This window comes from Pocillopora damicornis, chromosome 2, assembly GCF_964200805.1.
Source record: "Pocillopora damicornis chromosome 2, jaPocDami1.2, whole genome shotgun sequence".
Taxonomy (NCBI): Eukaryota; Metazoa; Cnidaria; class Anthozoa; order Scleractinia; family Pocilloporidae; genus Pocillopora; species Pocillopora damicornis.
The window spans coordinates 21,747,775-21,762,271 of NC_142671.1; the positions used below are offsets into that span (position 1 = coordinate 21,747,775).

The window sequence follows — 14,497 nt, forward strand, 5'->3', positions numbered from 1 at the left end:
GGAGGCTGATCAGTGCTAACCCATAGTTAAGTTTTAATCTAGGTTTTGTTATTCCTTTATTCAAAAGCATTTATCAGCAGGGATAGTTTTCCCTTTTTTTTCATAGTGCATCTAAGCATCAAATTGTATACAAAACGAATTACTGAATTTTCTTTTAAAGGTTTCAGATCTGAGATCAGATTTCACACTAATTTAAACACTATTTAAACCCAGCTTTGAACAACTCAGCACTGACTTCAGTACAAAGATCATTTAACCCATAAGCTAAAGTATACTGGCAATTTGGAGGGTATGATAGGGGTGGGGGAAGAGAGAGAGTGGGAGGAAAGTGAGAACTAGTGGGGGTGGGGAAAGTGAGGAGAGCGAAGAATGGTGGGAGTGGGGGGAGAGAGAGAGAGTGGGAGGGAGGTGAAAACTGGTGGGTGTGGGGGTGGGAAAAGAGAGAGTAAGGGGGAGTGAAAATGGTGGGAGAGAGAGAAAGAGAGAGAGAGAGAGAGAGAGAGAGAGAGAGAGAGAGAGAGAGAGAGAGAGAGAGAGAGAGAGAGAGAGAGAGAGAGAGAGAGAGAGAGAGAGAGAGAGAGAAAGAGAGGGAGGGGGGGGAGGGAGATGAAAAACTGGTGGGGGTTGAGGTGGGAAAAGAGAGTGGAGGGGAGTGAAAAATGGTGGGAGTGGAGAGAAGAAAGAGAGAGTGGATGGGGAAAAATGGTGAGTGACAGCACATGGCAAAATTGAGATTATACAGCTTTTATTAGAACTTATTACCTCTCACAAACTCACCACAAAGATGGGGTACCACAAGGGTTACAAATCACTTTCTTTTTTGATATAAATCAAGAATGTGTATTGTCTGACATCCCTTTGATGAGATCCTATTAAAAATAAGTTATCTGAATTGAAGTCCTGTACAAATTAAGCTTTTAATTTAGCTCTTTTAGGTTCTCTTTCCTCTTCATATTCAATCTCTACTCTTGCTTTACGTCCTGCACGTCTTGTAGGGAGTTTTTCAATCTCTTCTTCCTCAACTTCACTCTCTGTTTCCTGTTCACCTTCTTCAACTTGGAAGTCCTGAAATAATTAATAAAATGAAAAGGTTAGCTACCAAGACAGCATCTCCTGACAGTTTAACCATTTCAAAGCTCCCCTTCCCCAATACATTTCATATCTTCCCCAAAAATCTCAGGGTTGCTATTGAGCCAATCATTCCAATAATAATGTTCAAGAAAAAATTATGCATGTCTGATTAGCTGAAAATGAGTGCATTTTTCATGTAACTCAAGTGCACAGTTGTAACACAAGGGCAAAGTTGTGACACAAGTGCAAATTACAAATAGTGCATGCCACCAAAATTTCATCCATTTTGACTTTCTGTAATGCGTTTTTCATGTCCTAATACAGGCTACCATACATTTCAAATTCGTGTTAAGTTTGGAGATTCTAGCTTTCTCTCAAAACGCTGGTTGTCTTTACTCTCCTTGCCTATGTGCTTGACAATGTTTTCACATTCAGGGAAAGTTGCATATTGATCACTATTACATACAGGGAAACAAAAACCATACCTCAATATCACTTAGATCACTGACATCAACCTCATCTTCAGCCACAAACTCAGGCTCTTCCTCCTGTTTAAAAATTTTGTTTTTCATTTAAAGCATAGAAAAACTTTGAAAATGCATCAATACATTCATGAGAAAATTGCTTAGTCTTCTACCCAGTCCATACAAATGCTTGTATGAGTTTTAGTTGTCCAGGTCAAAAACTGCCGATTCAGTCACTCAAAAAAACACTCAAATGTTAAGATTAATTGTTCTTATACAATACCTCATCCTCCTCATCTTCTTCTTCAAGTTCTTCCTCCTCTTCATCCTCTATCTCTTCTTTGTCTAAGGCATTGTCAAATGCGGTGCTTGGGATATTGTAAATATCTCCATACTGCCAACAAAATAATCAAACACCAAAAAATATTTAATTACGAACTTTTCAGACTGTATTTCATATCCATTTTTTTAACCTACATGTATTCATTTAACTTACTGTCACTTAACTATCACATACATGTAGATATCAGATCAATGATGTCAGCAGGTTCATGGAATAACCAAGACAAATTACCCTCAATTGAAATATTGTCCCAACTACCACAAGTTTTTAAAATGCAAAGCAAAACTTAGATTGAAATATCTTTGTTCAAAAAAAGTAAGAACTACAGGAGAACATAGTCAATTTATTGTATTTTATTTGGTTTATCTGCACTAAGTAATGCTCCCAGTAAAAATCCAAACTACAGTGATGAAAATAATCATGTTCATTTTATTTGTGTCAGAGTAAACCATTACTTACTGTTCCTTTCTTTAATCTTTCAAGTAATTCTTTCTCTATAGCATTTTCAAGCTGTGCAGCAACCAAAGCCTTATGCTGAAATAAAACAGTTTTGTAACAATTGTTAGGAGACTAAAAAAAAAACCAAGTTTCCTAATTTTTTTTAAGGAAGGAGCAGAGTGGTAATCTTTGTGAACTCAGTCTTTTTTTACTACTTTTGGTCCCCCCACCATAAACCATACCATCAGATTGTTCCCATCTCTAAGAATGTGTTTATTTAATTGTGAGTTTATTTGTGATATTAAGACAGGCTGGCCCAGTTCACCTTCAAGCTGGTTTAAACAGTGGCCTGTGTAAACAATGACAAGGCTATACCACAACAACCAGAGCTATATACCCAACTCTTTGTGAAAAGCATGTGGGTTCTTTAATGCCCCCAGCTAACCAGTACAGAAAAGATGTAGGATATGGCATTAGTGTCCAGTTTATTTCCCTTTTTTTTTTAGAAGACTATAATGTGTAATCATTTGCTGTTGTCATAGAAAAGAGCAAAAGCAACACATTCTCCTCAGTTATTTCAAGGCCCTGAGTGTTATTCCAGCCTGGGGCTTGAACTCTCAACCTCCCACATGCCGGGTTGTCCCATGCTTTACAATGTAAGTTGTTACACGGCATTATTTCACCGCTGATTTTTTCCATCTTCACTTATCTTATTACAATCAAAAACCTTGTGTCTCATCTCTCTTTTCTTCTTCACAATGAAACCCATGGGGAAGGATTCCATTACAAAAATAACGCATCACAATGATTGTTGAGCTATAATTGCCAACAGAACCGCCAAATGATAATTCCAGTGGCATTTTGTCAATAAAAAGCTAACTGCTATCAACACTAGTTGTGCAAAATCACTAATTTCCAAGCCCTGCATCACAGAATACTGCACTTACCTCCCTTGTTTTTTCTCTTCTTTCCACTTTCTTGTTGATTGTCACCAGCTTTTTACTGGAAATACAAAAATAATGATTGTTAAATCAGTAAGAATCATCATCTTTTCTTTGCTCTCACAGAGTTAAATACTCAGTACTGAAAACTTTTAACAACAACTGGGAAACTGTACTTTCCTTACCTTGTTTTGAGTCTAAGTTTCCGCATTCTTATCAAATACTGGGAAAGGAATCAAATGATATGTTTATCACTAATAGTAATAAATTCTATGTAACATAACTTTCTATAAATGGTTAAGAATATATGAAAGTCAAATATTTGAACTGCGGATAACGACGTGAATGAAAGTGATCCTCGCAGTCATGTGCACTACTTAGGCAGTAGTGAAAATAAGGCCTGAAAAAAAATTTAGGCCTGTACGGGATTTGAACCCATGACCTCTGTGATACCGGTGCAGTGCTCTACCAACTGAGCTAACAAGCCAATTGGGAGCGGGTCATGAAGTTGGTTCTAAATAAACCCATGAGGTGATGAATAATTGGTTAAGAATATATGAAAGTCATATAATTATATATTTATTCAAATGAGTAGGTACTTCACTTTATAAATTCTAGTTTGAGTTGGAATGTACTAAACTTCTGTGAATAAACAAATTGAAATTCTCCCAACTATAATTAAAACTATCATCAATACTACATGTACTTATCAGATATAACCAAACAACAACAAAAACAAATTAAAACCTTCTATAATAAAATTGTTATAAAAAAAGGAATTGTTCATGGTGGTGATAATGACAGTTGTGTCATGACATAATGCTGGTCATTCAGGTTGAACCATGACACAAAGCTATTCATGAAGAATGTAAATGTAGAAACTGCTCTTAATTCAATATAAAATGAATTTAACAAAGGTTAGGGGTTTAATGTCACTTATTTACTTCTTCAGGATTGATTACCTGTACAATTTTGGTGTATCTCTGCTTGCATTTGTGTATAATAAAGTTTGGCCAGTATATTAGGTTTTTGTCTATTTGTTCCAATGCTTTCTCATAGTTCTTGGAGAGTTTCACTTTTTCCCACATCTTGGCAGGAGAATGGGCCCTCTCTATTGTTTTCATATAAAGATAACAAACACCTATAAACAGTAGAAAAATAATTTGCAGGTAAGAACATTGTGCAATTAAAAAAAATAAATAAATAAGCAGAGAATTAAAAAAATGAAAGAGAGAAACAAAAACCTAATTCTCATAATTTTCTCCTTGTTCATAATATATCTTAACCCTTTAACTCCCAGACCAAATTAGTAATTCTCCTTACTGTCAACCATACACTTCTTATAATGTTAGTTCAGAGAATTTAGTATTGAATCAACTAATTATCCCTAAACTGTTAGTTTTCTTCATTCTCATCACTTTTCTGGTTGATATTGTATTAATATCGTTAGGAGAAATTCTGTCTTAGTCACTTATGGGAGTAAAAGGGTTAATCATCCAGAAAAGAAGCAATCAGAGTAGAATAGATAAACATCCTAGCCAAAGCTTATGATTTTGATATAAAACCAGATTCTCTTAACTGACATTGAAAGAAATAGGTAACAGCTTGATTGGAGAATTACCCATCAGATCTTAGGTGTCTTGGAGTTAAGGAGTCTATTAAAAGAGCGACAAAAGAAATACTTATCCTTGCCAAATGGCTTTTAACCTTTAACTGTTCACAAAACAGATCACACCGCATAACTTTGGGGTTAATTCCTGATATTAGCATTTAACAATTAGAAAACAAACTTTAGATTTCTATTCTGTGATGGTTGATGAGTAATAACTATCATACAGAGAAATCAGGAGAGAATAATTAAATTGTTTTAGTATGGATCTTCTTGTTGTTAAAAATTTAACAACTAGACAAGCTGCTGTTTAATTCTTTTATACTTTCTACAACCACACACTGTTAGCCTACCCACTTTCTTCCCTATCTATACAGCTAGTAGCATGGCCAATTAGATTGCAGCATCTGTGATAGAAAACTACTGGATTTGTACTAATTAACAACTATTCACCGAAGTGGAAGTAGCTAATGGTAAGGTAAATATCCACCAATAGTTGTCTTAGTATATACCAAAACAGTGAGATGATAAAGTTCAAAAAGATGATTTTAACCCAATTATTCTTGCCACAATTACAATACATTTGGGCTCAAATCCTGTGTACGTTGCTCTGAGGTGAATAGAAAAGGATATTCAGAGTATGAGTAGCCAATCAGAGCATGCCTTCAACTCTATAAACTGTTTTAGTATGTAATAATTTGCGATTTTCTTTGACTACAACATAGCCAAGCTTTGTTACTGGGTATTGATTACAACCCTGGTGTTGCAACAATGGTGTCTCGTTCTCTTTGCTTCAGTCATAAAGCAAATGAAAGTAATTTTTCCATTGAGAGACGTCTGCTTTAAGCTCAGCTTTAGTATCGATTTTACTCACTTACCATCCTTCTCTCTAACTGTAGCATATCGGCTGTTTGCCAATGGGCAAGCCTGTTTGCTGCACAGCCCTGTAACATTATTCTCATTTCTACAAAATTTCTGAGTAGTAGTTCTGCAAAACAACAAAAGCAACTTTATCACCCGCTCTAATTTGCAATGAAGAATTAGAACAGTAGTTATGCCTTTGAAGTTTATCACAATGATTCGATGCTATAAGATCATAGCAATAGCCAGTATGTGCGATCCTTCGCCAATTTAAACTTCTATTACAGACAAATACGTGATAATAACGATAGACTTACTTTACTTTAAATGAACAGAACCCGTGATTAATGACTTGCCAAATCACCTATTAAAAAAGAAACAATACTTCAACAACAGGCTAGCTCATAAAATGTACGAGAAACGTTTTAAACAACAGGAGTACACCGGCGATCATTCACAAATCTTCTTATCAAATCGAGTTTCAAAGTGATCACGAAGCACGTGTGTTTTCATCATAAGCCTACAACCGACCTCATCGTGTTGCATATTGTCCTTGTTTTGGCGTTACTGTATTACAGTCGTGCTAATAAATCACTTAACGCCTTTTAAATATGTAACAGAGCGCTTTTGGAAAACTATTGCCCAATTTCCATCATATGATTCCTGAAACTACACAACTTTAAAGTTTCTCCAACAAACTTAGTAACCAGGCATCGAAGCGAAACAGAGCAGATGTAACTAGGGAGGGCTGAGGTGGATATGTTCCCGACTTCCGTTCTAGTTAAGAGCTTCTTATCTGAATATAGATAAAAATCACTCTAAAGTAGATGATTTTGGATGCATGCGTACTTGAAATGGGATTAATAATCCCAATATCTAACCATAGGGGTGATATTAGAGGATACAATAATCTATCTTCCCTACCCTACCCTACCGAAGAGAGAGTGATTTCTGTAAATATCGGTCAATCATTATTCCCACGCACATCTTGAATCACATCGTTCGTTAATGGTCTAAATTAAAAGTTATTGCAATTAGCAAGAAATGGCAGCAAACCATCATGGCACATTACATGAAGAAAACGACAGTGAAGATGGTAAGCTGATAGATTTGTTATTAGCATTTGTAAGTGGCTGTAAAGGACTTCGACATGTAGTTTATACTTAAGTGTTGTCAGCCATATCCTGCAGCTGGTGTCTGTAATGAATAAAAGTTGAGGAAAATGGGTCTGTTCTTTCCGTTTAAGATCGTTCAAATCCTATTGTGAGGGTCTTCTTTCTAAACGCTTGTTAACGTTTGACCACGGCTAACGGAACTATCACAAGTTCCCTACTGTGTCATCTGGGCACATTTTTGACACAAGAAGGCTCTGAAAACTCTCCTACATTGATCCTTCTTATGGAATGTAACTTTTACAGATAAATGGCACCATATAGATGTATCATTTTATCGTGACGTTTTTAATATGTTTCGAAAACCCGCACCTGCGTCTAGAGCTCTCTTAAGACCAATATTGTCATTAGTTATACATGAGTAGTCCAAATTTGACCAGACACGCATCTTGCTCACGCAAACACCACCCACATTGACATAAAATTAACAAAAATGTTGCACGTTGCCGTGCGTTTCTTCAACAATAGATCACAGATGATGTAAAAATGTGGTGAGAACAAAAACGTGGCACACAAGGCAGACTGCAATATGGAATCTACTTGTTTTGCATGATGAAGAAGCAAAAAGTTGTCTGTGATAATGTCACCTATGCGTCTGTCCTCTAATAGGTGATAAGTAAGAAGCAATAAAACGTATGCAAAAATCAGCTTATTATATAATATCAGGCATTTAGTGAAATTACTGCTGCATTCTAATTAAAACTCATGTCAGCTTTCATCCATAACATATTTTAATCATAACGTTTGGATGAGATATAATTTATTAAATACATCAAGACTGCTGAGGAATGTATAAATTAAACTGGTGGAAAGAAAAAGATCTACTTTTGGTTTCTTTCAACAAATTCATTATAGCATATCTTTGGAGGAGAGGTAGATTGACGTCATTTTTAGTTGTAATGATGCACTCTCCAGGTATACATTTCATTAACTTGCTCATTGATTTAACCAGTGAAAATTTAAATGGATGTTTATTTAAAATTATAATTTCAAATGAAGGAGATCAAATTTCATTATGTCAGCCTTCAAGACTGATACAAAATTTTCAACTCCTCAACTGAAGAACTGATTATTGAAACAAATATGGATGACATTTGTAGTTCAAAACTCAAATGAATTGCTGGTTTTGAACCAAGAAATTATTTCTGTTCAGCATTTACAGTTATAATAATTTCAAATTTTATTATTTCTGAGGAATACTTGACCAAGCTTCAATCATAGCTTGCATTTGTGATTGTTCTCTTGTCAGATGCAAATTATAGACTGGGAAAGATCACAACTCACCAACAGCTAACTTCCACCTGCCTTTGCAGCAAATTGTTCTGTGACTTCTTCTGTTACATGACACTGACACTTACACCAATTGTTAGATGTACACAAATTAAAAAAATACTTGATTTGTACAATTTGCTATAAAGGAAATAGTGTGTTGTCTTTTAAAGATTAAATTACTTGTTGAATGTCACACAAAGCAATCTCTCCTTACAGTTTGTCCCACTGTTGTGTCTCTGGGACTGATCCTCTACTGAATTATAGCTTTTACTCTTACTAAAAGTTTTATGTTTTGGCAGGCCATCATGTACACTTTCCAGAGGATATCAGTGCCAACACAGAAATTCAAATACAGATGAAAGGAGACTCGATAGCCAATGTTCACCTAGGCTTCCTCCAACACAAACACAAGTATCAGATACAATTAAACCTTCCAATTTCACCCAAGTCTACTTCGCTGACACCTATAATCAATACACCTTTCATAGCAGTAGGCAATGTTAACAGTCCAGGTAAGTTTGTTGTGATTATTATTTTTGAAACATTTTTTTCCAGTTTTATTGCATGACTAATTCCATCTTGTGACTACTGAAACAAAGCAGCATGAAGGGTTAGTTACAATTTAGTCTTTTCAACCTCAAGAATGACCAGCATTCAATTTCTCCAAATAGTAATAGTGTCAAGTCATTCATAAAGATCATGAGAATAGGGAAAATAATCGCCAACCTAAGAAGCTTTGATTGTTAGACAAATTCTCCTTGTCAGTACCAAAGGAAATGTAAGAAGAGTATTGAGAATATGGATACAGTTAAACCTTGCTTATCCAAGTTTTATGATTATCCGGACTTGCTTCTCTGGTACCATTACCTACGAGCATTTATATTCATACTTAAGATTATTCTTTGAATGTATGTTGGATAGGAGATGGTATATAGCCAACAAGGCACAAATAGAATGAGTGTTTTATTAAATTTCATTAAATCCTGAAGGTCTGGATATTTAGAGCTTTTTTCAGCTCAGCAACAGTTGTCACAATGCACTTCCATATAAGAATATGAGTTGATAGCCAGAACTGAGAGAATCAATCAGAACATTCAGAGTTGGAAATTTAATAATTTTGATCATTCAGATTCTCGATTGTGCAAACTATTAAGCCTAGTCCCATGAGTCTGGAAAATCAAGGTTCTTAGGATGCAAAAAGGGTTAAAAAAATTTTGTTATTGTTAAATCTTTAGGAGATGACAAATGTCATGAGGTCACACTGGAGCTTGATGCACACAAAGAAGGTCTTCTTAGGGACAAATTTGTGCTAAAAAATGAAGCTGGGGAAGAATTTGTTATTGTACTTCATGCAAGGGTTCTTGGATCTCATAAAGGAACTCCAATGCTGAAGGAGGGTATACACTGCATACACCATGCAAAAGACGAGGAGGAGGATCACAGTGATTGGCAGGGCTTTGATTGACAGGAGCCTTCCTACATAGAAGAACTTCAGTAGCATATTTTATTTTAGTCTGTGGCTGAGAGCTTCATTTACACCTTCCTGAACTTTCAAAAATAATGTAAAATCAAATTTTTAGTGGTTAGTTTGTAATAATATTATATACTGTAAAAGGTCAGCTTAGAACAGGAGGTGCAATGGAACAGAGGTAAAAGCACTTGCCTCCCACCTCTGTAACCCAGGTTTGATTTTTTATTAATATGTAATATATTTTAAATCATGAAGTCCCTTTTTGATGATTTTTGTCAGTTGTGAACAGTAGAGAAGCAATTCAGCTAAGAAACATTTTTGAACTGTAAATAAAACTAAATCAATGTATTTCTAATGTGAAAATGTGTTCTGGGCATGTACATGAAAGCATTTCTAGTATCATGAATTTAAGCAGTGAAGCATTTAAAGCAATAACTTATTGAAGTTAGTTCAAGAATCAAATGAAGAGGTCCTCCTACAAGACAACTTACTCTTGCTTAACCCTTTTACTCCTGTGAGTGACCAAGACAGACTTTCTCCTTACTATATCTATACAATATCATGCAGACAAGTGATGAGAATAAAGAAAATAACAATTATGGTTACTGTATTACTTATTGATCTGATACCAAATTCTCCAAACTTACTTAATGAGAATCATCTAGCAGACAGTAAGGAGAATTACTAATGAGATCTTGGGAGTTAAAACGTTATTTTACTTGCAGTATCTTGTTTTATGTCACTGACATCTACTTGTACAAGAGTGAGGCAATACAGGTGAATGGTTGTGGAATTGCCTTTTGAAACTCTAACTAGATGTACCCAAACAGTAGTTCATTCATTTGTTAAGAAACATTAACTATTTTTTCTTTATACTTTTGTTAATTATTTCCATACCCTAATAATACACATGAAAAAATTGCATTGTTTTATGTTTGGCTGAAAACGAGTGCATTTTTCATGTAATACGAATGCAAAGTTGTAACATAAGTGCAAATTCCAATTAAAGCATGCTGTTAAAATTTCATCTGTCTTGACTTTCTGTGATACTTTTTGCATTATTGTACATTACATTGAGTTACTGACACTTGTTGCTTACACTGTAACAAAACTATGCAAAAAAATAGGCTGTTTCTTTCCATGAACTCTATACCTTTATGCAATTCATGCTTTCCCTTCCTGAGTAACTGATGACATAAGAGACTTATGCTAGCTAAGTGTAATTTAAAGCTCTGTCTTGATTGCTCCTTTATTGTGGTCTGCTTACAGCTGAATTAATACCTTGTTTGGGAAAAGGCAACAAAGTTGTCTTGTCATAAGTTTTAGTTTAACTTGACCATTTTTTGTAGCATGGCTATATTTTCCTTTCACTGAATTAAAACACAGTTTACATGTAGCAAAATTACCATCCAATTAAGCAGTGGTAATTCAAATAATGACTTGTGACTGATGCTTGTGAATCTCTTCTTGCTTTTTCTAAGATAATGCAGCTTGCTGTTTAGGTGGATTAAAAGCTAGATGGAGAATGAAGTCAGCAATAGATGCTGGCAGCCGTGCTAACCACACAAGAAGAAACTTTGCATCTATTCCAACCAAATAACGATCAGATGGTGAACTTGATGTTAGGGCTTCCACTATCGTGTCAACAACTTGGCTAATGTTTGACGTACGATATATTCCATCTCTCATAATTTCAATACCTGCAAAAAACCCAGGTTTAAGTTTAGCTACAAAAGTGATCAGCACATTATTTTCAGTCACTAATTTTGTCAGGTGAAGAGAGAAAAAAAGATTCAGCTTGCATAATCACAGGCAAAGACATACAAGACTTGAATGAAAGTGATCCTCGCAGTAATGTGCACTACTTAGGCAGTAGTGAAAATAAGGCCTGAAAAAAATTCAGGCCTGTACGGGATTTGAACCTATGACCTCTGCGATACTGGTGCAGCGCTCTACCAACTGAGCTAACAAGCCAACTGGGAGCTGGTCATGATGTTGGTTCTAAATAAACCCGTGAAGTGATGAAATAAACGGTTAAGAATATATGAAAGTCATATATTTGAACTGCGGATAAAGACGTGAATGAAAGTGATCCTTGCAGTAATGTGCACTACTTAGGCAGTAGTGGAAATAAGGCCTGAAAATTTTTTGAGTTGAGATTAACATCTTTGCTTTACACTATTTTTTCCTCTGATTTCCTGTTAAAATGTATGATATGAATGTATGAAATGTATAAATGTTCATACTTCTGTCAAGGTATTCCTCTCCATATTCATCCTTTAGTTCATCAGTCAGTTTGTTCCACCCCTCCCTCAACTGCCGCTCAAACATATCTGGGGCACAAATGTTGGTTGAAAATGATCCTGGCTCTAAAATGCAGACTTTGATTCCCCAAGGAAGCATTTCACGCCTCAGAGCATCTGAAAATGCCTCCACACCATATTTGCTTACAGAATATGAGCCATAAAAATTGCTAGAAATGAGTCCTGTTGGTATGCAATTTAAAAAAATTAACAAAGCATAAAACTAACACAATTAGGAGCAATGAATAAAAGGGGTAAGAAAAGAAATCTTAAGAAAATGTGGTGCTGCATCAGTGGGAGAGTATAACAGGGTTATTGAGTATTATCAACTGAGTTGATAATGTAACTTGGCCTCTTGGCTTTGAAGAGTTTCAAAGCTGACATTTTGAGCATTAGCCCTTCCTCAGAGCAAATGACAAAGGTCTAATGCTTGAAACATCAACTTTGAAACTTTTTACAGTGGCCAATTTACATTATCAACATAGTTGACAATTCCAAATAGCCCAGTTAGGAGTGAGTTATGGAAGTAACCTTGAAAACTAGGTCAAATTTACTATTAGTTCTTCTACTGATTCATCCACATGCAAGCAAAAGAAAGTATGTTTAGGCTTCAACACATCAAGAATAAGTGTCAGATGTCTGTTTTTTTGTTTGTTTTTATTTTTTTTATGCAAAATATTTTTATCTGTTACAGTACAAGCTGTCCATCAATTGGTGCTTAAAAAGTCACTGATGATATCTGCTCTGTCTTTTTTAAAATTCTTGCAAAGTAATTTCCCTCAGTGAATTTGTGCCAAGTAAGGCTTTGATTTAGCAATTCATTAGGAGATATGCCCAATTTGTTTTTCCCCTCCACACATGATCATTTAAGTGTGAACCTCACAATCATTTTATTTATTATTTTGTACAAAGTTTGTCTCTTTAATCACTAGTTATCCTTGACCTCAATTCTGCAATCAACAATCCAAAATTTCTACTAATCCACTACATGATACTGCTTTTAATGAAGTAGTGAATCTTACTATATATCTGTTATCCCTCACCTGCCATGCTTGATAAGTTTACCACTCGTCCAGAAGTCTTCTTTACCAGAGGCAAAAAGGTCTTAGTAACATCAATCATACCCCACAGGTTAACATCTGCTGAGCGTTTGAAGACTTCCATGGGTGTCCACTCAATGGGACAGAGAGAGAGAATTCCTGCATTGTTCACCAGTCCCCACAATCCAGCTGAGGAAAAAAATGAGATCTCTCTCAAATATGAGGATCAACCTCCATTACAGACCCAACAACCACACATTGTCAGTTCTTGGGCATATCTTTGAAAAATCAGATCAAAATGTATGCTGCTCTTAAAATGGTTCAAAACCAGTAACCAGTGGTATAATATGTGCTCACCTTCTGTTCGCAAAGCCATTCAATTTGGCTAATCAGATCAAACTGTATCTCTGAGATAAGTCCTAATTTTCTCCGTTTTAAGTGACTTTTAAGGAAGGGTTTGTCATTAACATTCAATTGGCTGAGGTTATGATCTCAAAGCTCTCAACTCTGAACCACATCCCACAGGTCAGGCCAAGGTAATTTTGTTGTGCAATCATAATACAGCACCTTCCTCCCAGAAACAAGTTCCTTTTCCGTGAAGCATGCAAGTGTGATCAAGCAAGGTTTTCCGAAAAACACCTGAGGGAGTCTTCTCTGAAAGGGTTCTTAATATTTATAAGGTAAAATAAATTTCTGAATAATGTAATCATTTTAAGTAAAACTGATTTATCAGGAGTAAATAAAGGATTTACTAGTTTGCCTGCATAACCGCTACAATTTGACTTATGGTTGAATTACTAAAAAGGCCGCCAGCCAGTTGCCGTTTGTACCAATGTGGACCGGCCACAAGCATCACGCAATAGTTACCAAAGGTGACGCGTCGCGTGACATCCACTATCATCACGCAACGCTATTTGAGAAAAGAAACACTCGACAAAAAACCTTTTCTGCAGCTAAAAAAGCGGAAATTACCCTTAAAATAATTGGGCCTTATCTGACTCATGTCTTAGAAATCGTACCAAGTTAAACATCAAGCAGGGAAATACAGTATATTATTACCAGTAGAAATTTCTTTCTTGACTTCGCTGTACAGATCTCTAATCTGCTCAGAGCTTGTTACATCCATCTGGAAAGTTTTCAATCTCTCGCTCGTAACTGATCTCAAACTATGTTCTCCTTCTTTCGTTAAACAAGTTGCAATCACGCAAGCTCCCATCTTGTCCAGTCGAATAGCTGTTTCACGACCGAAGCCCTGATCACAACCAGTAATCAAGACACATTTCCCAGTTAAATCAATCCTCGACTTCGGCAACAGATAGGTTACAGAATAGAAAGTTACTATTCCAATAATAATCACAATAAGCCATGAAGGAAGAAAGGTAACAAAACTTGCGAGGTTCATGGCTCTCCCTGTCGAGTCAAGAATATCATTGAAATAGAGACGGAGAGAGAGAGCTGGGTTCTAGAAATAGCCTGGTCAGTTCTAAATGTAATTTACCTTGTTGTCAGGAA

At 35.7% G+C, this 14,497-nt stretch overlaps 3 protein-coding genes across 4 annotated transcripts; 1 reads left to right on the forward strand and 2 right to left on the reverse strand.

The window, feature by feature from the left end:
• Window positions 1-728: 728 nt before the first annotated feature.
• LOC113683040 (protein MAK16 homolog) lies at window positions 729-6,442 on the reverse strand. The gene is made up of 10 exons (XM_089197337.1): window positions 6,259-6,442; window positions 6,045-6,091; window positions 5,745-5,854; window positions 4,220-4,398; window positions 3,443-3,480; window positions 3,264-3,318; window positions 2,338-2,412; window positions 1,819-1,929; window positions 1,557-1,619; window positions 729-1,065 (listed from the first exon to the last, which is right to left on the reverse strand). Exons 1-10 carry the CDS (start codon window positions 6,271-6,273, stop codon window positions 910-912), a joined length of 849 nt encoding a protein of 282 aa, XP_089053463.1. The 5' UTR covers window positions 6,274-6,442; the 3' UTR covers window positions 729-909.
• Window positions 6,443-6,666: 224 nt separating this feature from the next.
• On the forward strand, window positions 6,667-10,668 carry LOC113681950 (adipose-secreted signaling protein). Of its 2 annotated transcripts, none has more exons than XM_027199128.2 (3): window positions 6,667-6,823; window positions 8,471-8,683; window positions 9,407-10,668. In XM_027199128.2, exons 1-3 carry the CDS (start codon window positions 6,772-6,774, stop codon window positions 9,634-9,636), a joined length of 495 nt encoding a protein of 164 aa, XP_027054929.2. In that variant the 5' UTR covers window positions 6,667-6,771; the 3' UTR covers window positions 9,637-10,668. The 2 variants fall into 2 exon arrangements, with proteins under 2 accessions (XP_027054929.2, XP_089053464.1); XM_089197338.1 differs by lacking the exon at window positions 6,667-6,823 and adding an exon at window positions 7,706-7,814.
• On the reverse strand, window positions 9,662-14,489 carry LOC113682941 (short-chain dehydrogenase/reductase family 9C member 7). Its single transcript, XM_027200168.2, has 4 exons — window positions 14,045-14,489; window positions 12,989-13,174; window positions 11,889-12,128; window positions 9,662-11,342 (listed from the first exon to the last, which is right to left on the reverse strand). The coding sequence occupies exons 1-4, from the start codon at window positions 14,385-14,387 to the stop codon at window positions 11,119-11,121; spliced, it is 993 nt and encodes a 330-aa protein (XP_027055969.2). The 5' UTR covers window positions 14,388-14,489; the 3' UTR covers window positions 9,662-11,118.
• Window positions 14,490-14,497: the final 8 nt, after the last annotated feature.